Source organism: Danio aesculapii, chromosome 4 (assembly GCF_903798145.1).
Source record: "Danio aesculapii chromosome 4, fDanAes4.1, whole genome shotgun sequence".
Classification (NCBI taxonomy): Eukaryota; Metazoa; Chordata; class Actinopteri; order Cypriniformes; family Danionidae; genus Danio; species Danio aesculapii.
In genome coordinates, this window is record NC_079438.1 from 49,291,081 (window position 1) to 49,316,551 (window position 25,471).

General features: G+C 34.8%; 2 protein-coding genes and 2 non-coding genes across 7 annotated transcripts in view; all 4 read right to left on the reverse strand.

Moving 5' to 3' along the window:
• The window catches only part of LOC130223189 (coiled-coil domain-containing protein 136), a 37,946-nt gene extending 24,033 nt beyond the window's left edge, over positions 1 to 13,913 (reverse strand). For 3 of the 4 annotated variants that reach the window (XR_008836619.1, XM_056455920.1, XM_056455918.1), the window contains exons 1-2: positions 13,804 to 13,913; positions 13,381 to 13,597 (exon numbers count right to left, since the gene is read on the reverse strand). Coding sequence is in view for 3 of the 4 variants with exons in the window: in XM_056455920.1 (XP_056311895.1) it covers positions 13,381 to 13,435 (55 nt within the window). In the remaining variant the exon portion in view is untranslated. Of the gene's footprint in view, positions 1 to 13,380; positions 13,598 to 13,672; positions 13,738 to 13,803 lie in introns of all 4 variants that reach the window. The other variant, XM_056455919.1, reaches the window with a different exon arrangement.
• Positions 13,914 to 18,541: 4,628 nt separating this feature from the next.
• On the reverse strand, positions 18,542 to 24,608 carry naf1 (nuclear assembly factor 1 homolog (S. cerevisiae)). The gene is made up of 9 exons (XM_056455103.1): positions 24,503 to 24,608; positions 22,851 to 23,329; positions 22,190 to 22,367; positions 21,652 to 21,745; positions 21,468 to 21,550; positions 21,195 to 21,355; positions 21,048 to 21,099; positions 20,793 to 20,883; positions 18,542 to 19,092 (listed from the first exon to the last, which is right to left on the reverse strand). Exons 1-9 carry the CDS (start codon positions 24,539 to 24,541, stop codon positions 18,776 to 18,778), a joined length of 1,494 nt encoding a protein of 497 aa, XP_056311078.1. The 5' UTR covers positions 24,542 to 24,608; the 3' UTR covers positions 18,542 to 18,775.
• A 300-nt stretch (positions 24,609 to 24,908) lies between these two features.
• Positions 24,909 to 24,996, reverse strand: trnay-gua (transfer RNA tyrosine (anticodon GUA)). Its single transcript is given in 2 exon segments — positions 24,909 to 24,944; positions 24,960 to 24,996. It is a non-coding gene; the product is annotated as a tRNA-Tyr (tRNA).
• A 262-nt stretch (positions 24,997 to 25,258) lies between these two features.
• On the reverse strand, positions 25,259 to 25,349 carry trnay-gua (transfer RNA tyrosine (anticodon GUA)). The gene is given in 2 exon segments: positions 25,259 to 25,294; positions 25,313 to 25,349. It is a non-coding gene; the product is annotated as a tRNA-Tyr (tRNA).
• Positions 25,350 to 25,471: the final 122 nt, after the last annotated feature.

The following is a 25,471-nucleotide window of genomic DNA, read 5'->3' on the forward strand; positions in this document are numbered from 1 at the left end:
TTAACATAATATAAGTTCAATGGACTTCAATTTGATTCAGCTTAAAAATTTAAGGCAGCCAGGTTTTTTTTACAGTGTAGTAGCTAATAACCTTACCTTTTTTTATTTTGATTGTAATGCAATAATATGCACCTTTTGTAAAGCTGCTTTGAAACAATAATTACTGTGAAAAATGCTGTACAAATACAATAAACACCACTTTTAAAACCCAAGTACAAGCTTAAACACTTACTATAGCACAATCTAGAACACATAGACTGATTTTTTTTTTTTGTTTCTTACACACCATATTTACAGAGGCTTCACTTCCTGTTTAACTCAGATTCTTGTGATTTTTACTGACATGGACAGTCCACATAAGGTCTCTTTGTTTCGACAGACATAGTTAGAATAGTTTAAGTGACGCCAGAGTCTGTTCTCTTATTTGTGTAATTCAGTTGCTAACAATTTGATGAGAGAATCTGCCATTGCAATAACTGAATGAGAAATTAAAGTGAGAGATAAACCCTGTAAATCAGATCATTCGCTTATGAATATAACTGGAACTATTCATTTGAAATTGAGAACTTGGTGTTTTAGAGATGATAAACAAACAAAGCCATTTCATTTTAGACCTTCAGCAGAAGGTCACATTAGATCAAATCACAAGCAGCATTAATAGATGACGTGCAAATCATTTCTTAATGTGGAAAACACACACTATAATCTAGTTGCGTATTTAGTCTTAAGTCATCTTGTTCTCATAAGCACAAAGAATTTAAATTATTGCGGTTTTATTTTTATTCAGTTCAGTCTGATCCTGATGATGTGTGATTGATGCTATTTCTATAACAAAAACATCAATCAAGCACTGAAATATTTCATTCCCTCAGTTTTGTTTGTGATGGTCTCTCCTGTGTCCGGACCTGTCAATCATATGTCAGATGTCAGTACAGTCAGCAGCCAATCATAGTGACATGATCTCAGTGAGATGACGGTTAGGTAGAACAACTAAAAAATACAGATGGATGGACGGATCAGTAGTCCCCAACTATGGCCCTCGTGATCCACTTTCCAGCAGAGTTTAGCTCTGACCTTGATCAAATTCACCTGTTTGTAATAACCTAGTAATCCAAAGGGCCTTTATTAGCTTATTCAGGTGCGTTTGATTAGAGCTGGAGCTAAACTCTGCAGGAAAAGAGTTGAAAATCTCTGTCATAAATAATGGGGTCATTCTACAGAAACGTATAATAATGTAAAAGGTAATCATTTTTCATTCATTGAATTCTGCTACAGTCAAAAATTATGACTGAAAGAATTGCATTATGACTTGTTAATAGATGTTTTTCCAATATTTTTGTTTTTATAGCAAAAGTATGGTTGCAGAAATTAACTAACATGATAAAATAGCACTTTTATCAAACCTGATTAAAACATAATCTCTTTATTTCTTGCATTAGCATTATTTTTATGTAAATGATGACATGCTGAAAACAGAAATGATATAAAAATAATAATAAAAATGCAGGTAACACCGTTGACAAAAAAAATCTACATATGATCTTTAAATAAGCGTACAAAACAATTATAAATCATTCAGCTGTCATTTATGTGTATTCATGAATTCAAAAGGTAGTTAATTAATGTGGTCTATAAGCAAAAATGATTAAAAATATATATTTTTTGACATCTTGCCAAAAATAACTCCAAGTTTCTGTAGAATGACCCAATTATGAATAGATGAGTGGACAGAACAAATGAAAGAATGATAAAATAATGAATAACATGCATGAATACACATAATATGCTGTAAATTAATATTAAGTTAACTCAAAAAAAGTTTACATATGTTGTAATATGGGATCGTTGCAAAATACAATTTCATTTTCAATGTAAAAAGGGGTCTTCCCATTCATCTTTCCTAAAGGTCATTGGCCTTAAGACCCCATATACAGTGTGCAAATTATACATTTAAGATCAGGGGGTCAACTGTTTCGGTTTGTGTAATGCTTCAGTGATTTATGTATTTATTTTAAGTTACATCTAGTTTATTAATAAAACATGTTTTCAGCGTTTTGAGAGATATTTAGTGTATTCTGACCTACAGTATTCTCTGATTAGCTATTTCAGATGTTCCTGTAGGTTAAACTACAAACTATGCATCTAATTAGATTTTATTTTCAGGCTAAATATAAATACAAACACCTATTTTACGAGAAAAGAAAGTCTTGTGAACACGAGGTCTACTGGTGCTCTAGATCTGCCACTTTCAGACTTTTTTCTCGAACAGACTGATTGGCGCAATTATGCATTAACAATGGTTTGAACCGATATATGGGGTGGTCAAATGTGTATTTATATTATCTATTATTTATTTTTATTATTATTTAAAATACAGATCAGAGTGAAATATTTATCAGTATTAAGTAATTGAACCCCCCCCATACATCTTCTTTTGACCTCCTTCAGAGGGATCAAGTGTTAATTGGGCAGTTAATCCCCCCCAAACCCCCCAGTAATTCGCTCCCTGCCCATACACTAACATTATATATGCAAATCCTATTCATTATCAACCCAAATCTGGCTAAAATCCAGAATGTGACATCAGCTTCCTGTTTATAGCTCTGTTCTCACACTCAATGCTAGCCTGGAGTAACACAACACTGACCTTAACCTTAACACACACACACACACACACACACACACATAGATCCTTCAACACACTTGATTGTTCAGCCTTTCAGTCTCAAGCCATCCATCAAATCCAAAAATAATATTTAAACACTTAATTTAATCCAGCCTGTCGCCATCATATGAGCTGCACAGACAATCAGAGCCTAAACATCATTAATAATCTCAGCGCAGCACCTGAGAAGAGGAAAGATGATGACGGACACAGTCACAACGGCCCTGTGGGAAATCAAGAAGCAAGGGCAAAGACAAACACCTTCAGCAGGCACATTCACAAAAAAAAACACAAAGGCTAACCTACAAAACAACTCACACACACACTTAAGCATGCATGGTGTTTTCGACTTCAGTTGCATTCCTCTTCATTATTAAAGCATGACTGCAATGCAGCGAGCTGTTTTTTCTGCCAGAAACAACCGCCACGGCCGCAGTGCTGTGCAGAAGCTGAAGTGCGACCAAAAGCATCTTCAGGAATGGGTCGTAAGCCACACTTGTCTATGTTAAACAGCTGCTTGTGAAGTCAAGCAGGCCCCCAGAGCGTTTCTGACTGAGGGAAGTGATGCGGTTGATGTTTGGTGTTGTCTAAACCACAGGGTAAGTATAGATTGCAACGTCTATGCAAAAAAGACTGAGACCCAGACTGAGCTGGCTAAACGCTGCCTGTCAGATATCAAAGTGACAGCTCGGCTGGAACAACAGATGCAGGGGAACACAGGTCTGTAACTATCACCTACAGAGACCTACAAGCAAATGCATGCAGAAAGGAATATTAATTATGGGCCCTGTGGAGCTAATGGTTCTGTTAAAATAACATTTCTGCCATCATTTGCTTTCATTTATGTCATTTGAAACCTATATGATATATCTTCTGTTGAACACAAAAGAAAAGGTATTGCATGCTATTCTGTTATAGTTAAAGTGAATATATAATTACAGCCAATGGTGACATTGTGGAAGTGTCTTTAATTTGCCCTCTGACTGACTCAAGATTATGTTATACACATAATGCATGATTATGCCATGACATTTAACTATTATAATTGCTAAATAACTTAAAAATTCAATATATGAGCTCATAAAATGATTCTAAATTATTGTTTCACTGCAGAAAATTATATGAACAATCAGTCATGACAGCATAAATTTTAGTTCATTGTAACTTATTAAACTAAGTTAATCATGTTCTAACTTAATTTTATAAGTTATGCAAGCAGTTTTAGGTCAGTTTAAGAAAATATAAGTTCAATGGACTCATAAGCTTAATTTTATTCAGCTTAGAAATTTAAGGCAACCAGGATTTTTTTACACTGTTTTTGTCAAATTTATAAAAAGGATAGTTAAGTAATTCAAAAGTACCGTTTTCTCAAATGACAGCATTTTGATTTTATACAGCCTATTCTATATAGTTAAAGTTGGAGTTAAAATTATCTTCTTTTAGTTCAAATAAATCAACATTGCATGACAGAGCAGCGCAGTTATGTTTTGATCCTGAATGAATCAGCTTTTTTGAATGAATCATTCTAATTAAAGGCTTGATGGCTCATTCAACAAACCACACTGTTAAATGCACATGAAAATCAATGACAATTCGACATCAGTGATGTCATTTGGTGTGATTTACTATTTAATAAGTATGCAAATGCAAAAAAACTTAATAGTATCATGTAATAATTGTATGGTATTTATTTATGCCATGTTTTATCATTTTTCCCTTCTATTCACATTTATGGTATTTTAAAAGGCAACAAGTACATTCTGCTAAATATCTACTGTTGCTCTTTTTAGAAAATGTATTACTTTGGGAATGCTAAAGGCATGAGGCTTCATTAATAAATTACAAATTTCCCAATCTCTTTTAAAAACAGCTTTAGCTATGTTTCCATCCAATGAGGAGAATTAAACCTACGTATAAAACTGAAATACCGCATACAATATTTACAAATAATGCACCTCTTCCATGCAAAAATCAAAGAGAACATCCTTCCTGATAAACTGGCACTAAACATCAAAAAGAAAAATTAAATTTGCTGCAGTAGGAAAAGCCACCAAGGCCATTTTTACTAATATAGTAAATGACTTGCGCCTCAGACAAGACAAGACAAAATGCAATGAAGCATTTTTATATGATATTCCAAAATGTGCATAAAAATAGGTGGACTAATCAACACAAGTTTTCCTAAACTTTGTGACAGTGTCATTTCAGTGACCAGAAAAGTGTAGATGATTTTTTTTTTCCATTACAATAGTGCAAACTTATGAGATATGCACAGTAAGTCCAAGGACATTTATCAATCAAGCAAATGAAGTCAATTCTGATTCTGTATTACTGTCTTTAAGAACAAGCACGCTGTACAGAGAGTGCAGAATGACATTTTCTACAGCCTGAAAACATGCATTAAACAGAGCTTCTAAAGCCCTAGCAGACGAACACATGTAAATTAGCATCCGCTTGTAAGCACAGGCCTGTGTTTCAGGAATATCAATGAGGCCTCGCAGGTGAGGAGGAAAATGTGTTCTCAAAACACTCCAATTATGCATCCATGTCCGCTTTCTTCTCCTCTATTGTGACACCGTTAATTAGTTCTCATTAGATGATGACAACATAGACATTACCACAGCTGCAGAAAAGCATCTGATCAGACTTTAAAACACGAGTAATGAAGGACTGAAAGAGACAATGCAGGAGTCCATGTGCAAGTATAATGGTCAGTGGTTAATTAAATGTTTGTGTGCATTGATATACAATTGTGTTCAATATAATTCAGTTTTGAATGAGAGTTGTTTCCATGTGCAGGGGTGAATATAATGGGAGTTGTGGATTGCATTTTAATGAGTACAAAAAAAAAACTGCCATTTCTGGATTTTCTATGATTTATTTCTCTTTTTTACATTTTAAAAAGTATATATTTTTTGTAATAAAAATAAGCTTTGCAAATTTATTTATTTTATTCTTGCAATGTATTAAACTAGGGATGTCCAGATCCGATAACGTAATTGGAAATCTGGCCCGATCATGCTGTTTCAGACTCGATTGGAATCAGACGTTACCTCCTGATCTAACCTCCTGATCTGTGTATACACACAGAAACAGCAACGCATGTGGCATGACATCACATTGTTGCAAAGACGCTATTAGTTAAATGCCAGTTAAGTAAAACACAGAAGCAGCTTGAAGCGGAAAGCGCGCAAGTATGTCTGTGGTCTGGAGGTATTATAAAGTTGATGAAGACTGCATTGCCATCGCAAACTGTTAGATATGTAAACTTAGTATTGCCTGCCAGGTTTTTTAAGTTGAGGTGCTATTTGTTGTTATATTTGATTTTTTTTTTTAATTTATTGTTGCACTAAAGTCCAAAAGTGAAGAATTTATGTTATTTATTATTTGATTATTCAAGCTACCTGACAGAAGTGCTCTGTTTGTTAACAGAGTTGTTGAATGTTAAAATAAGGTGAATTAAGTAAAAATAAGGAACATCCTCTGTTTCCTCGCTCTTCTTTTTTTTCTTTTTTTTATGTGTTATAGAAGTTTCGGATCAGGTTTCATATCAGTAGATACTCAAAATCAAATGACTCGGACTCGAGGGCAAAAAAACTTGATCGGGACATCCCTATATTTAACTCATTTATTAATTTCAGATTTTCTTTTTACAATCATTTTATAAGATAAATAGTTTTTTGGGGGGGTTAGGTTCAGGTCACTTTGGAACAGGTAATTCCAGTCATTTTTAGATATATATATATATAATTAAACTGACCATTTTTCCCCGTATCTCACACCCATATAAAAAATGAATTTTGTAGATAAACATGAATATGTACATCTACAAACCATTACACGATGAAACACTGAACACTTGTTCATCTGAAAGTGAATGATTTTTTTTTTATTTCAGAGTAGTATTTTATGTTACTCTCATGCTGTTTCGTTAGGCTGTCATTATGACCATTCATGAAGTTTAATTAATATGACTATGAGAAATTATTTGCATATATAATTTTAATTCAGTTCAAATGACAACGTGCAATGTTGAAAAAAAAGAAAGAAAAAACTACCACCGAACGAACGAACAAATAAACGAAATTTGTATGAAACAAACGAAATTAGTAATCTCTGGTTAGTTGGTTCCTAAATGTTTTATTTTAGTACTCAGTTGCAACCTGGTCCTGCAAGGAAAAACATATAAAAGATTTAGAACAAAACCAAATATACCCTTGATCTCTGTTGGCCCTGTTATCACGATATCTGAGCTCTTTGCCCGTTGTGGTGGTAAAGACGTCCAGTCTGAATCCCTGACAGACACGCATCATTGACCATTACACACACTTGCAGAGTAATGTAAGACAAGCCTCAGCACAAACAGGTCACACTGACTGTGTCCTTCCCATTCTGATTCATCTCTTAACAACACACACTGGAAACATCAAAATCAAACATTTTTTTTCAAGAATAAGAGCATGTATCATAAAGCATTCAAACAAAGCAATGCATACACTTGTCATTGAAAAGGTGAGAGTTGCGTTTAAGTGAGACATCGCCAGGTCCCTGAAGCAAGAGTGCTTTTAAATGCGTGTGTGCGCACGTGTCACATTTCTGACGCAGTGAGGAGACGCATGAATTATTCACGTTGCCTCTATCCTGGCTCGGCAGGAGGAAAGGTTGAGCGATAGAATAGGAGAAACCGAGAAAGGGAGGAGGGGCGGAAGTGGAAGCAGGAAAAAGAGGAGATGGAGAGGAGAAAAACGGCACCGGTTTGTTGCTCTGACGCAAAAGGAGAAGATGTGTGACGTTAAAGTTTGCAGGAGTCCGTACACTCTCGCCTTGTTGCCATGGTTACAGTCTTTTGCTCAAGCCCCAGCAGTTTTACACTTAACGTGTATTATATAAAACTACATGCATGAGCTGGTCCTCTGAGGAGTTATAGAATGTAACAAAAAATTCAAAACACAATACATTATAACAAGGATCACGGTTATATTACATGATGCATTAAGCACCTTAAGAATCAAAAGGTGATGCTCGAGTTGTATCTTTGACATTGGCCAATCATGAGGAACAACATGAGGACATGATAAGACCACTTAGAACTCCTTAACAATGTATAGCAGCATGTTAATACAACTCAGAGCAGATTAGCAACCATAAGAACATGCTATATCCACACAGAAAACCTTGGAAAAATCTATTAAAAGCTTGCTAAAACCTTAAAAAACAATGTACCAAAACCACTCAGATCATCTTAGCAACAACAATGCAATGTGCTAAATCTAATCAAAACAACATAACCACATAGCATCATGCTAAAACCACACAACACACTAGGAACCACACAGAAATTAGACAAAAACACTCAGAACACCCTAACAAAAACATGACACGCTAAAAACATCCAGAACACCTTAGCAACCACATTGCAACACGAAAGACTCTAAAACCATATGACAAGCTAAAACAAGTCAAGACACCCTAGTTATCACATAGCAACATGCTAAAACTACCATAAAAACACATATAGTCAAGCTAAAACCACTCAAAATGCATTAGCAACCACACACTGGCATGCTAAATCCTATTAGAACACCCTAACAAGTACATATAATGCTAAACCACTCAAAAAAGCCACTTAGAAACTTGCTAAAATCACTTAGAACACCCTTTTAAACACATAGCAGGATGCTAAAACTACCATAAAAACATATAGTCAAGCTAAAACCATTCAAAATGCATTTGCAACCACATAATGGCATGCTAAATCATATTAGAGCACCCTAACAAGCACATATAATGCTAAACCACTCAAAAAAAGTCACTTAGAAACTTGCTAAAATCACTTAGAACACCCTTGTAAACACATAGCAACATGCTAAAAAGCCATAGCAAAGAAAAGGCAATGTGGGAAAATCACTCAGTCTACACTGTAGCAACTACACACCAATGTGCTAAAACTATTGATAACACCTCAGCAACATGACAAACTACTCAGAACACCCTAGCAACAACACAAAATGTCCAACCCACCGAAAAAAAACACCTCAGTATAATGGCACTGACTTTCAGACAGTCACTGATATTTTCCTCAGAAAATGTATCAGTAAAAATAATAGGTTAATATTATTTTTCCCCACCCATGCCATAAAGGTTACATCATCAGAAAATGGTTACATCATCACAAAATCCCCATTTTCCATTTAAAATAATGTGCAGAGATGCAATAGAAAACCAATGGGCCATTTTGATTTTACATTTGAGAACAAGCACACAACTCACAGAACACCAGAGGCTGATAAAAGAGAAAGATTGAGTAAGAAAAGTTAATTTGATCTCTCAAAATCCAAAAGCAGAAACTCTCAATGCTGGAAGAACTCTCGCTGGACTCCTTCAGCACTCACTTATGATGAAGTTTTGTGTGTGGGTGCCTCAACTTTCCTGTGCAGCACATATACACTTTCTCTGATGGAATTTTTTTTTTTTTTTTTGCTAACCGAGATGATCTCAGTTGAACTGCCCTCGAGATTCCTGCCGTCAGCTCTTCTAGAAAGTTCTAGAGAGCCACTCCTCACATCCAAGATGGGGTCAGAGAGCAACACAGGGAGGAAACCCGCAGGAAGATTTAGAGGAAGGAAAGCCACAGCGTGCCTTGTTTGTGTCATCTGGGGTTGAAAAATCAATGTATGTAAACCTCCAAAACATAAACAAGCGCAAAAAGAATGTTCTACTGTAGGTTCAAAACAAGTTACGCATTCATAGCATGTTGTGGAATGGTGTCAATCCCACAGAAAACAACTTCAACACATTCTTCAGTTTATGAAAACATTCTAAAAATGTGTCACATGAATGCATTGGTGCAATATTTTTTATCAAATATTTGCAGCTTGCAAGATTGAAAAACACTTCTGAGCTGTTGTCCAAATTCTTATTCTGAATGACTATTCGGATGATAGGTAAACATATTTTTCTGCTATCTTTCCTCATTTTACGTGAAAATAACAGGTTTGGTGACTTTACAAATGTCATGACTTAAACATTATATGAGGTATTATTCAAGTTTATGTTTGCCACAGAATAAAAAGGAGGTATCTGCAACAATTCTTACTTTTTTTCTTATTATTATTTTTTAAACTGTGAGATCTGAGACTTGTGAGTAACTCTTATAACTTTACATTTTATTTCAAGTTCTATTGCACATTAACATCTAGCAATTCAGACTTTTTTTTAAAAGCTGCAAGTTAATTGTGATTCTCAATCTGTATCTTAATCTGTGAAACATTCTTAGAACTACCAGACATAAACTCAAAATTGCAAGAAATAAACAGAACTGGGAAGTTTGACTTCGTCCCTCTCAATTCTTAATTCATTTCACATTTCAGACTTTTTTTAAAATGCCAAGTTGATTTGTCAAGGTAATATCTGAGAGAAAAGCCAAAATTGCAAGACATAAATAAAGTCAGAATTACGAGACTATAAACTAGCAACTGTGAGAAATATAAAATCCTGATTTTCATGCTAATATAGGAATTGGAAAAGGGTGTCAAACTCAGTTCCTGTAGAGTTTAGTTCCAACCGTGCTTCCACACATCTACCTGAAGGTTTCAAACAATCCTGAGTGACTCAATTAGTTTAATCAGATGTAATTAGAGTTCAAGTTAAACTGTGCAGAACTGCAGCCCTCCAAAAACTCAGTTTGACACCCCCGAATTAGGATGATAAACATTTATTACAACCGCTGTCAGGTTTTTTTTATGAAGTGGTGTAATTTGTGAGTGTAATAATTTTGTTTTTATTGCTCAGATATTATTTATTTATATTTATTGCTCAGATGTGATTGTAATATGTAGTTGGGTGTAGTTGTTTTTGTGGTGCTGGTTGTCTATAAATTTTCTGTAATTGAAATGTCAATGGTGGCAAATTAATTTCTGCTCACATGGATTAATAAAGTTTCCACTACTACCACTAAATTTTTTAGTTTGTCAAACTGAAAAACTAGTTTTGACTTCGAAAGCCCTAAAAACAGGCTGCAGGACAATTTCAAGCATAGTTTTCTAGGGCAGTTGGGCTGGAACAAAAACTCAATCAGCATGAAATGAGAAAGGGTCTCAATATGCAAATGAACTGCAGTAGCGAAAAACTTTTCAGAGCTTCGACTTGACCTAAACTTTGCAGGCACCCAAAATGTGGGCGGCCAGAGAAAGAATGTGTGTTTTCATCATCCGGGGGCGGACAGGGAATGCAAGTGACATTGGAAAAATGTGTGCATGTGGGCGTCTGGTGCATGGAGGAATAGTAGGCAGCACCATTATTGCTGGATAAATCAGCAGGCCATTTAGAGGCAATTGTTAGAGAAGCACTGCATAGAGGAGGCATGTGTGTTTGACTCACCTACAGAAACAAATATTGCAAATTTAAAGCGAGATCAAGTAAAACTACATTTGTATCTTGTCACAGGGGGCGATGTATATTGGGAAAGCAGTAAGAGAGATGGAGACGGTGGGACTGAAGCTTTGAAGATCACATACAGCTCTGCTTTTGATCAGAGGCTCAATTTAAAACAATCCCTCTAGTCTGCAAAATCAGCTATTTAGGACATAAAATCACTTGTAAGGAGAAATCTACAGCATTTTAGTGTGCATAAATGCATGCAACTATTATAGTTTGTTAATAACAAACCAGCCAGCATGCTACATATCTAATTATAAATATGCAGTTTCCCATAATCCTTTGCTGTGCATCTTCAAAGGCTTTGCATTCATCAACCAAACTATGCAGTTTCTTGAAATATGCATCGTGTGAAAATGAAACAGACTTATTTATTAGCAGACACATAAGATGACCACAGTAAAAACAAACTTTCCCTCCATGAGAAGATTATTATGAAAAGTTTGTAAAATATGAATGCGTGCACAAAGTATATATATATATATTGTTAATCTGTTACTAGCTAAAACAACATATGCCCCCTTTTTTCTCCTCTCTTTTTTTTGTACTTGAAAACAAAGATGTAAATGTGATTGTGATGTCTTATATTGTCACATTTCTGTTACATCTCAATAAAAAGATTGTTCAAAAAAGTATTTATAATATAAATTCAAAATCTTTATCTCCAAAAAATAATAATCAATCATTTTAATCATATCAGAATTGTGTGTATACATATTATTATCATCATCGATAACTGATTTTTTATTTACATTTAGAATTATAGATTATTTCACCCATATTTTCTCATTTTATTTTTCCAAACGTTATCTAAAACAATAAAGTGGACAATTTGCTTGCATTTTAAAGGTTTTATACAGTATTTGGCATCACTTTTTAAATTTAATGCAGACACACAACGGGTCTCATCTTTGACACATTTTAGAAATTTTTAACACATTTGTGCAATTCACAGATAGATGCATCATCTGATATTTTATGTAATTATTTTGGGGAATTTCTTTCTTAAAATAACAATAATTAAATCCTTAAAATCATTTGTGCAATTCAAAGATAGATGTATGATCTGATATTTTATGCACAGTAATTATTTTGGGGTATTTTTTTTTCATAAAAATAAAAATAAATAAATCCCTAAAATCATTTGTACAATTCACAGGTAGATGCATCATCTAATATTTTATGTAATTAATTTTGGGGGGATTTTTGATTAAAAAAATAATAATAATATCCTTAAAATCATTTGTACAATTCACAGATAAATGTATCATCTGATATTTTATGTAATTAATTTTGAGGGATTTTTTTTCCTAAAAATATTAATAATTAAATCCTTAAAATAATTTGTCCAATTCACATATTTTATGTTATTATTTTGGTGGATTTTGTCCCCTAAAATAATAATAATTAAATCCTTAAAATCATTTGTGCAATTCAAAGATAGATGTATCATCTGATATTTTTATGTTATTATTTTGGAGGATTTTTTTTCTAAAAATAATAATTAAATCCTTAAAATCATTTATGCAATTCAAAGATAGATGTATCATCTGATATTTTTATGTTATTATTTTGGAGGATTTTTTTTCTAAAAATAATAATTAAATCCTTAAAATCATTTATGCAATTCAAAGATAGATGTATCATCTGATATTTTATGTAACCAACTTTGGGGGATTTTTAGCCTAAAAATATTAATAATTAAATCATTAAAATCAGCTAAGTAAATGTATGTGTTATATATTGTCAACTAAATCTTTTTTTAACCCACTAACTACTAACATATTATTTTCCATTACTTTCTTTTTGTTTTTATCATTGTTTTATTAAAATAGAAAATGCCAATAAAACAATTACAACCTAAGATACAACGATACAAACTCAAGAATACTCTCAAAATAAACCTCAATATTTTGAACCATTTTACTTCTGAATAAAACTCTTTTCTTTTTTATCTAGAAATCACCAGACAAACAACACAATTTCTCCAGTGCTGCAGGTGCATTAGAAGACTAACAAACATCACAATATCTATATCTATTTAACTCCAAGAATGACAAACCAAACACTCTCTCTCTCTCTCTCTCTCTCTCTCTGTTTCTCTTTAACATCAGACAAAGACCCAAATCAACCTCATCCTCCTAAACAACCTTCTTCCAGACGAGATAGCAATGCAGATACAGGCAGGAGGAGAGAAAACAATAATTATTTTCATGCATCACTGCACAAACGAACACCTGTAGAAACACACACACACACACACACACACACACACACACCTGCAGGATCCAAGACCTCCTCGATGACGGGTGGCAGGCGCAATCCGCAGTCCATGACCGCAGTGGACAGGCCTCAGGAAGAGGGAGAATCAGATGTCCAAACACAGCACACACACTCGCCAGCAGAGCAGAGACGCAGTGAGTCTGGTCAGAAAACAGGAGGGACGATCAGGAACGTCAGGCTCCACACACACTGTGCTGCGACGGTCGATACATCCTGAAGCACACACACACACATAAATACACACAGATCAGTCCAATAACCATGTAAACAACTGCAGGCATCACTTACAGAGGATTTATTGCTCTTCCTTAACAAGCGTGCAGTTTCCTCTCTCGGCTGTGTCTTATTGTCTCCTCCATACCAAAACAAAACAAAGCATCAAGGGTGTTTCAGAGACATGGAAGCACTGGTCTGCTTACCTTTAATGAGATCTGTGTGCAGCTCAGGACTCTGACAGCTTATGTTGCCGTTACTCGCTGTGTATTATGTGTCGTTTGCTGCGCGTCCTGCTCTCGTCTCTCCTCCCTCCTTCTCTCTCTCTCTCTCTCGCTCGCTCACTCACTCAAGCTCTCTTGCTCCCCCTTTATCTTTCAGCTCAGTTTGCTCTTTTGTCATCGTTTAACTCTTGAGCTGCTTTGTGTGAAGGACATTTTCTCTGAAATCAATTGTTGGGAGAATCTTGATGCTTTTGAAACAACAATTATGGGGAAAAGCATTATAGAAAAAAATTGAATTAGATTAATTGAATTTTGCACTAATGAGAGTAATAATCTGGTTCATAATATATTGCATAATACTTTTATAATTCATTCATTCATTTTCTTTTCGGCTTAGTCCCTTTATTAATCTGAGGTCGCCACAGCGGAATGAACCGACAACTTATCCAGCATATGTTTTAAGCACCCTTCCAGCCACAACCCAACACTGGGACCCATACACTCTTACATTCACACACATACACTACGACCAATTTAGCTCATTCAATTCACCTATAGCGCATGTCTTTGGACTGTGGGGGAAACCGGAGCACCCGGAGGAAACCCACGCAAACATGGAGAGAACATGCAAACTCCACACAGAAATGCCAACTGACCCAGCCAGGGCTCGAAGCAGCAATCTTCTTGCTGTGAGGCGATTGTGCTACCCACTGCGCCACCGTGATGCCCCTAATATATTATTATATAACACTATTTTGTATTCAGTTATGACTTTATTTACTTTTTCTTTAAAAAAAAAGTTAATATTAAAGTTGGTTTAGAGTTTTTCTTTTATTTTTATTTAACCATATCATCATAATTATTATTTTTTAATTAATATTGTTATTTAGACTTGAAATAAATGTAGAATTTATTTTATTGTAAAGTCTTTTTGTTATAAATATGATTACTTTAATATAATATTTAATATTTTTATTTTATACATGACTGTAAGCTTGTTAATAAAGTATTTTTTATGTGAAATAAATATAAATTCTATTCAATTATTATTCTTTTTTTTCTATAAACAAAAAAATAACACTTCTGTCATCCTCGTTTAATTCAACAAAAACAATTCTGCAAAAATCTAAAGAAACTGCTTTGAAAACTTTTGCTCTAATAGATTTCCATTACATAATGGATGTCAATGGGGACCAAAACTATTTAGTCACCAACATTATTCAAAACAATTTCCATAATTGAAGTTACCATGTAGGTTTGGAACAACATCAGGAAGATAAACTGACAGAATTTCCATTTCTGAATGAACTGTTTTTTTAAATTCTGCATTTCCATAAACTTAAAAAGATTGTTTTCAAAAATTTGAGTCAATTTCAGAGCAGTCAGCTGAATCAAAGCCTTTTTGGGCGTATATATTTACATTCCAAGTGTGATTTAGGAAGATCTGGTCCTTCATCCTCCCAGCAAGATTAATTAAAACAACATGGAGGCCTCATTCTGAAACTCGCAGTCCGTTTAGGATCAGACTGGGCAGACGGCCAAGAAAGACGTGACTACACAGCAATGCAAAACCCTGAGAAGAAAGATTTTACCAATATGCATGAACAGAATTCACTTTTTATGAGAAAATACTTTTTAAAAACAGTTTCATTCAATCTCTTAGTATTTTAGACTGTATTCAAAATGAGAAAAAAAAAACAGCTCACTGCTTACTGAATACTGCACACTGTTGAGTAAATGCAAGTGAAATGGTACTCATTACTTCACAATGAACGCATCGCGTGCAACACTGAAAGCATTTTTCCCCATTCAGTTTTTCCCCTTGGGATTTTTCCTTTAACAACGCGAGTGATTGGTGGAATTTTCAACACAACATCTTGGATAAATGGAGTTTTTCTCCATATGTATTTATTTATTTATTTAATAATTAAACATGTTTGAAGCACAGAAATTACTAACTCGAAAAAATACACAACCAAACTCAATGAGTGACATTTTTAAACATTACAAAAGCACAAGAAAGTGCTTTAAATAAATAAATAAACAAATATAAACAATGCAGAATTATTATTTTTTATATATTATTAATAGGCCTACATAAATAAAAAGTAGAATAAATTACTGTACACAGTACACTTGCGCTGGCAACACGAATAAAGTAAATTGGCCGTAGTGTATGTGTGTGAATGAGTGTGTATGGATGTTTCCCAGTACTGAGTTGCAGCTGGAAGGGCATCCGCTGCGTAAAACATATACTGGGTAAGTTGGCGGTTCATTCCGCTGTGGCGACCCCTGATGAATTGAGAGGGGTCTGGATGCAGACCTGGTGCAGTGCAATCTGAGCTGCATCCAATGCTTTTTAATGTGCTCACCTAACCCTACCCGTCACAGTGACGTCACTCACTCCATTGAGTGCATTGTGCGCATCGTTAAGTGATGCAATGTCAGCTTGCATCATAAAGGCTGCATCCAGATACTATTGGATGAATTAAGGGACTAAGCCGAAGGAAAATGAATGAATGAGTACACTTCCGCGGTAGAAATGTATACGTTTGCTACTGTTTTTGACAGCCACAAAACACAAACATTACAATACAACACACATTAGGGATCATTTATTTTTGTAAAGCACTAGTAAGGGGACAACAATGGTCGTTTGTAGCTAACACATTAGTCAAAATGGTCAACTCACCTGTTGTTTATTGACTTGTTGTTTACTGTATACGCAATACGCAGGGGTCGTTACTTTAAATACCACAAGGAAATGACATTTACTTCCGTCATTAACAAACTACAGCTGGCTGAGAGACACTTCGCCATTTGCAGGAGCTCAGTATCTTTGTTTTGCCTAAAATATTCAGATTGTAGGAGATCCGTGTCAACGCGAGAGAAAAAAAGCGCGAAGAGCTGCCACTCTCTGTCACAGAAACCTGATGGCGTTGCTTGGCAACCGAATGGTCCAAGGAGGAAACTGAAACACTGCTGAAACAGGGCCAGAAACGTTCCCCTCAAATGACACGCCAAAAATGATGTGGGTAAAACACGAAACATACTTTATACTTAAACAGCTGGCCCGTTTACGTAACGCTAATTTGAGTTCCAGTTCGATCATTTTCTCTCCGTTCATTATATAAACACAGCAAAACACCATTAGATGTTATGAGGTCAAAGTCAACAAACGAACAAAGACGACATTGTAGCTGCTATAAATGAAGGTTAATCGACGAATCACCGAATATACTTCTAGATTATGTTCAATTAAGACTTTCAATATCAATTAGGGTCAAAAAGGGGCTTTTATAAGCAAACATTTCCAAGTATCGCAGTTTGTATTATAGGAGGTGACGTTTACGCACGTTCCAGTCATAATTTGTAATTGAAAAATACCTAAATAAACCATCTTGTGTGGCCTAAATATATGCTGAAAATAAACAAGACCACTTGGAAATTCAGTTGCTCTGGGTTTACAAGTTATAGACATATGATTGAGTAAAATAAAATGCTTGGTTTGTACTTCAAACTATTGATGACATTTATTTTGATGATGTTCATTCTGAATTTAAAACACATTTTCATTTGGAACATAACATTATTATTATTATTATTATTATTATTATTATTAGAACAGGTTATAAAATGACCAAAATGGAACTTTCAGAAGAAATATTATAACTTACAAAATATAATATCTTCATCAAAACATTTTCAATTGCAGAATTGTTTTTAAATTCTAAATTAATCTGTCCTTAGAAAATACACACCTAATTATAACCAGAATAAGCTAATATTAATGTAACTAATGTAGTGGTTCACATGGTTGAGACATGTCCAGATTTTCCATCCAGGTGCCCCATATTGCACGGAAGCCAATGAAAGTGCCAGTTCCCAGATGGATTGTGTGGCCCCGAGCACTGTCAATCTGCTGGAAACACACTGCAACCTTGAGTCCCAACGCATGAGATACTGAGGTCAGAATTACACTTTACAAACAACAGAAAGACCAGAGCATCCCTGGACACCCATAATATCAATAGGAAATAGGACATGGGATCATGGGATAGGGCACTGTTTTGCTAAAAATTGACCCAAGGGTGTCATTTTAGATTGAAACAAATTGAACTGTAATCAACGCAACTTTGCAGAGTGACTTGCATTATTTTAATTGAAAGTTTTATTAACATAACCTTTATTAAAAGGCTAAAAACTGTACAATATTAAACATTTGTATTATATCAAACGTACATATCAGCTTAAATATATGGTTGAACAGGAGTCGAATAGATCCAATGCACTACATATCAGCTTACGAAGTAAATTAATTCTCTTCCAAAGCTAATGAAGCCCAGAACTAACTTCATGCTGCTTTAATAACCATAATGTTTTAGTAAAATATAAGTGGTTTTATTACTCGAAACTGGTAATTATACAACTTATTTAACAATATTGTTAAAAAAAACAAGAAATCACTCACTGTTCGAGGCTGAATAACTTGAGCTGTAGTAGTATATCTGAAACAGATCAATGCCATAATGGTATTTGTACAGAACCTGTGCAAATGTAAACAGAATATAGAAAGTAATTGATTTTCAATGATATTCTGCGCCAATGACAGTTTTAATAATGTATCTAATAATTCAGACTTGAAACTCATTATAAATCCACTTACATCGTATGTGTTTCAAGCATCTGTCCTAGTTTTGTTGTCACAAACAACTCAAACTTTATGAAAAATACAGTTTATTAAATTTCACTGTAACATGATCGTCATTAAAACAGATCTGCGCGTAGAAAGAGACACTAAATATGAGAAATTAATCATTTTAATACATTTTAAAAAGTGCACCATGATAATATACAGTTATGATTGATCCACACTATACACTTGTATACAGATATATTAGTATACAAAGATTGTGATTGCATTTAGGGCACAGACAGTGATTCAGTCACAGGTTTATTGATAAGGAGGTGGTGGTGGAGGAGGTGGGGGATGGAACATGAACCCCTGATTAGGCCCTGGGGGCCAGGGGGCCATGCCCATGTGATAGGGTGATGGCCTGGGAAAATGTGGAACCATCGGGCCTTGATAGGGAAACATCTGTGGATCTGGATGACGGAACATGTATTCAGGTGGGAACCGGGGGTGAGCGTGGAAGTTGCTGTGGAAACCGGCACCGCGATTGTGGTACTGCCCGCGAGGGTGGTTGCGGTTCTGTCTGGGCTTCCTCCGAGCAGCTTTTTGAGGCATTTTATGTGCATCCGATTCATCCTCTGATAAAACAATGAAAATAATAGATTAAAAATTAGTGCTATTACGCCCCAAGTCTAGGGGAAAGCAACATGGGCATTTTAAACGAAAAGAGAGGCTGTGGGTGGTGGATTTCCCAAAGGAAACAAAACAAAAAAGAAAAACTTAAAAATCTCCTTCGGTCGACAACCAAACATGGACACTAAGTTGAGAGTAATTGAATAGATTATAGAAAAAAATAATAATAATAATTTAAATGAACCTCTTCAGGGTGGCCACAGGCAAAAATAACAAACAAAAGAATCTGGAAAGTAAATAACCTAAATTACCTGTAAATCTTTAAAGAAACATACAGGAAGCTTCCCTTCCTCCCTGAACATAAAGTTAAAAGTAATCAAATAAATAGGCAGGCCACCCCTACAAGCTCAAAAGAAGTTGCAAGCATACATGGACATTTGTACAAGAATAAAGTTTGGTTGTCAGCCAGAGGGGTAGGGAAATCCAGAAACTCTGCTGGAAGTTCCCTTTCATAGGTCTCCACAACATGCAGCCAATCACTTAGTTAGCATTTAGCTACATTGAGCCATGTGCACAAGCAAGTTTTCGAATTTAGCTTGCAGCATCATGTCCCGTCACTAAAAATAAAACTGAAACATTTTATTTAAGTGTCACTTTTGCCTTTTATCGAGTGTGTAACTGTTTTGAATGCAAGACGTCGGCTAGGTTTTTCAGTAATCCTTTAATCTAATACACCTTTTTGATCATTGGTTAAGCAAACATTTTGTATATAATCCTAATGTTCACATTTGAAAAGAAAAGACAAGTTTTGTTTGCTCACATGAACACATGCATGCACCAGTGTGTATTTTTTTTGGCCTTGATGTATATCAGTATTTATATTCAATCATTAAAAGGACAATCAATGAATCTTTTTACAATCCTATTAGCCTTTTATTTACAGTTGCAAACATTTGCACATTTGAGGATGCTTTTTTTGTTTTGACTGGCATTCACACATCCTGTTATGCCTGTAACAGTGAGCCACTTAAGTTAACATGTTGCATTATTCATTCGATTAACGAATCAACAATGTAAACAATGATAAAACGTGGGAATTTGTCTCATATGCCTATTTCCAATTCAAACTTCACAATAAATGGAGCAAAGTTTATTATGCTGTAAATGCTTTTGAGCAAACGCAATGTGTATTATATATTATGAGAAATTGAATATATATCTATACACATTATGACAAAATTAGTGCTGGGAAAAGATTAATCGCGTCCAAAATACAAGTTGCTTTGACATAATATTAATGTCTGTGCTGTGTATATTTAGTATGCTTTTATAAATACACACATGCATGAATATATTTGAGAAAATATTTATTATATTTTAGATATAAAATATGTGTATATGATTAAAAATATATAGAAATTTAAATATTTAAATACAAATTGTTTTGTACAGTGTTGTTTCTACACATGCATCACATCTACATTATAATTATATATATCACACACACATTAAGTCAAAACAAACTATTATTACTATTATTATATTATAATCAAAGGATTATTTTGATTAATCTGGATACATTTTTGCCCAGCACAAGACAAAATGTTAAAAAAAATGTTTTTTTTTTGCCCATAAATGCATGTAAACCTATTGCTGGAGTCCCCAAAATAAATATAGGGCCCCTTTATTAAACCACTTGACCCACCTGAGTCAGAATCATTTTGTTGGCGTCTCTTTTGCTCTTTCAGCTTCTGTTTAGCCAGCCTCTCTTGCTCATCATCACTAAAGTCAAGTGCCTACGCAGACACAGAATAAAACCCAATCAGCAGAGAGGCTAAACAATCCATCATTAACAGATAACACTGATGACACATTAGAGCAGGATGCCACGCTCTTCCACACAGATTAAACCTGCGCTGACCTGATTTCCTACATAATTGTTATGAAAAGGCACATTTACCTCAGGGGGAGGTTCCTGGTCATTTTTCCAGGAAGCATCTGAACCTTTGAGCCTGTTTTGAGAGGAATCATTTGTTCATGCTTGTGGAAAAATAGCACAGGTGTCAAAAGAGCTTTCGAATAAATAAAATGAATGTCATGAGCTTACGTTTTGAGTTTGTCTGCAAAGATGTAGTCTGTGAAATCTTTAAGTTTGGGGGCGAAGTACACCGGGTCTCGAACTTTTAGATCTTTCTGTGCAATTTCGTCATGGGAGTTGAACCGTAAAACGTAGAAGGGCTGACAAACTGGCCCGAATATTTCAAAGACCTGAAGAGAAATCGACAAGCTGATTATTCCCAAATATATCTTTGAAAATGGCATACATTTTAACACACTGCAAAACATTAGAGAATAAATTTGACTTCTATTTATTACCGACCTTGCCGACGGAGTTTCTGTTTTTGCTGAATAACACACTTTCTTCATTCAAGGGTGGTAAGTTCTTGTATGACTCCACGATCACTAATCACAAATAATTCATTTTTAGTGCTTTAAATCTAGCTAGTATGCTTGCTGATGCCATAAATATATACACATGTGTGGTTTGGCAGATGTCTGAATACCTAACTGCTCCACAATGCTTGATATTGTGCCGATGGGCTCCATTTCTGTATCTTCTGGGAGGCTGATGATCAAGTTTTCCACTGCAGGAAGGTCCTGCACACAAGATACACTTTACAAGTCATTATCATTTATGACTGCTATTAACATTGGCTCTGTTGGATCAATCACAAGTGGACCGGTCAGGCATACAGTAATTCAGTTAGCAGCCTAATTTTGGCACAAATGACAATGGGTCTCAGGACACATGAATCAATAGTTTGCTTTTGTATGGTATGTCATAGCGCATTGTTTGTTTGCATGTTTTTTGCATTAAAAACAAGACTATAAATATAATTTTAGGTTGAATCCCAAAATCTATATTCCTTGATGACAAAACTCTTCTGAATTACACCTCTAATATCACTAATAAGTAGAATATTTGGATGATTATGCATTTGATGATAATTCACAATCCATTCAAAGACACTGAGAAACTTTTAAACATCAGTTTTGGTTTATAAATTGCTGTTGGAAAAGAAGAAAAATCCTAAAACTTACATCAATGAGCAGCTCATCATGTGTTTTGACTGGGGCTGACCTTTTATTGCCCCCGGCAATACCTTCATCGTCGTCATCATCTTCTGGTTTATTCTGCATCATTACTACCTCAGGCTCAGAGGACGAAGAGGAAGAGGAGGATGAAGATGAGGATGTGGAGGATGAAGAGTCTGAGTCACTAAATAAAAGTAACGAAATCATTCAGCACTGAACATTCCTTGCAGGTGTTTAATAAAATTATAATAGATGAGATTATAAAAGATGCTATTAATTAATTGCTGAAGCTTATATCACAGTATATTAGGCTTGGACGGTAATATGGTATACTGCGGGATCTAAAAATAGCAACGGTATCAGTTTCAATACCGTTATACCATCATAAAAAACAATGAACTTATATATGAGACAAGGATTAAATATTAAATATAATTTATTTAATGCTTAAAAATGTGTTTATGTGCTTGACATCATGGGACAGCATGGAGGAGAAAGAGAGAGGTGGGGAAAGATGGCGAGTCACACACCAAATGACCTGGTCTCGAAAAAGAACACAACTTCAGTTTGGCAGTATTTCGGGTTTTGATAGAATGAGAAGGGAGAGGCTTGATTAGCTGGTTCAGGTGTTTAATTGAGGTTGGCACATGATGTCACATGATTTTACCTGTCTGAACAGTTTTCATCCGAGCTGTTTCCTCTGTACTGCATGCTCAGCAATGCCAACGATCCAGTGCCAGACTGTGGACTGACCACAGTCCCACATTGCATCTCTGCTGGGCCAGACTGAACACTAAAGTTCTGTTGATCTATTGGTTCAGATTTAATATTGGAGATCTGATCTGCATGTCCAGATTGATCACTGGTTAAAGCATCTCTTATTAGTCCAGGTTGACCACCGGAGCTTTGACCTTCTCCTGTCAGTCCAGAATGATCACTGGTAAAATGTTCTTCCTCTGCTTCTTCTTTTACAAGTTGTTGTTCTGAATTCTCTTCACTAGATTGTTCATGCTGAATGCTGGAGACCTGATCTTCTTTCTGTTCGCTGCTGCATGGTTCATCTGTAGGTCCAATTAACACATCTGCGTTTATAGTCTTAATATCCACTTCCATTTTCTCTTTTTCAGATTTGGTCTCATCTTGATCCTGGAAAAGAAACGAAATTTGTGCAAGATAAATAAATATCACTATTTATTATTATTATTATTATTATTATTATTATTATTATTATATCAGTTATTATCATTATTATTAGTGCTGCACATTATATCATTTGAGCATCAATATCACAATCTGATCATTCGCAATGGTCACATCGCAAGTACATGCAATACTGAGTCTGGATTATAATTGATCATTTTGCAAGTGATTTGTGACTGTGTGGGGGTTTTAAAAGCATTGAGGCCTATGAAATTGCACTATTAGTAACTTGGTCAAGTTGATAAAGATACATTTTATTGAATTGTTTATAAAACGAAGACCACGTGGATTATTTTACTTTTCAGTATTCAATTACTGTATACCTGAATACAGTTTGACCCCTCGGAAAACAATAAAACGCTGTTTATTTAATTTGTATCTTTTTCTTTATTGAACTTATCGATGCTTCTAGATTGTTTAATATATTTTATGCACTCCTCCTATACAGAATCATTCCAATCAATCTAAAATTATAAAGTCTTTCCAAATTGTTCAACTCATTTAGTGAAACTGCATTCATATCCCAATACATAATCGCAGAATAAACAAAATATCGCAATATTAGATTTTTGCAACATCGTGCAGCCCCTAAATATTAATATTATTTATTATTATTATTATTATTATTATTATTATTCAGCATTATTCAGTAACGTGACATAAACACCCTAGGAGAACATGTGGAATAAAATATTTTGTATTAAACTGATGTGTTTTTCTCATGCAAGTGTACATAAACTATGCTATTTCTCAAAAGTGATGCTCGTTGAATTATTTCTAATGGTTATTATTATTTTTAGAAAACAAAAACATTGAGTGTATCTTTAAGTAATTAGCATGCAAGGTTTAAGTTAACTCGGCAGGGTGGCGGTGTTACTGATGCCGTGACTTGCAATCTAATATGTTAAAAATCTATTTATAATCTGAGCTACATCTTCCTTTACTAAATTGGTCTACAGCTATTCATGCTTGATGCACATGCTCAATTATTCATCATTCAAGTTTAAATTATGAATGGACATTTTTAAGCATACACTAAATATATTTTGTACGTACCAAGTGTCCCACAATGACACCGAATGATCAGAAACACACATAAGCATATAAAACATTGTTTACCTTGCTGTTAGTTACGCTTTCTGTACTGGAATTCTCCATGTTTAGCTCTCCATGTGAGAACAGCGTGAAGAAAGCGCTTCAGATATGATTCTACGTCATCAGCGACACGACGACAGTCTTTCAAAATAAAAGCCACAATCTTTGTCGATAAAAAATAGTAAAATGTTTTGTAAACAAAATAAGCAGACATTTGTATAAGTTTTCGTTTGAAACACACTTGAATGTGTTTTAACGTATAGTATAAATAGAACCTGACTTTTTGTCCGTCGTGAATCACAGACTCGCTCAATCATCCACTCAATAGTGCAAAGTTAAATATAATTTCAGTCATTCATACTGCCATACGACGAACTATTGATACACCTGAAATTATACGCTTATACGAGTCGTATGTTAAAAAACGACCTCCTTCGAGCCGGATTCGAACCAGCGACCTAAGGATATCAGTGATTAAGCTCTACAGTCCTCCGCTCTACCAACTGAGCTATCGAAGGGTACAGAGTGACGTCATGTGCTGCGGAATTAGTTTGCTTCCCTCATGTTTTAGACATCTATATTTCATGTCTATGTTTTTCAGTTAATCCGCAGTAGAGTTTGTTTGGAACGAAGAATGCTTAAATTATTATATTTTTGCGGGGGTGTTCAGTGTACAAAAAATGCTACAGAGTTCGTCACAATCAACCCCATAGAGCCCAATGTGAACTTGTTATTACTGTAAACGAGGATGCGAATATAAACAGAAATAAATAAATATCCTCCTTCGAGCCGGATTCGAACCAGCGACCTAAGGATGTCAGTGTTAATTACCCGCTACAGTCCTCCGCTCTACCAACTGAGCTATCGAAGGGTTACAGAAACTTGGAATATATTGCTGTTTTGGTGATAATCATACAATGATGAGGATATATTGATCCAAACCTTGTTGGAATGGCCGATAAATACAATTCATAAAAATCTATATTAATATTT

What these genes read in the sequence shown, in the direction of transcription:
- naf1 (XM_056455103.1), bottom strand. Translation starts at nt 24,541, where the DNA reads ATGGAGAATTCCAGTACAGAAAGCGTAACTAACAGCAAG. An exon ending in AAAGCGTAACTAACAGCAAG is followed by an intron (nt 23,330 to 24,502) that starts GTAAACAATGTT and finishes TTTCTTTTCCAG; the next exon opens with GATCAAGATGAGACCAAATC. An exon ending in ACCAGGAACCTCCCCCTGAG is followed by an intron (nt 20,884 to 21,047) that starts GTAAATGTGCCT and finishes GTGTCTGCGTAG; the next exon opens with GCACTTGACTTTAGTGATGA.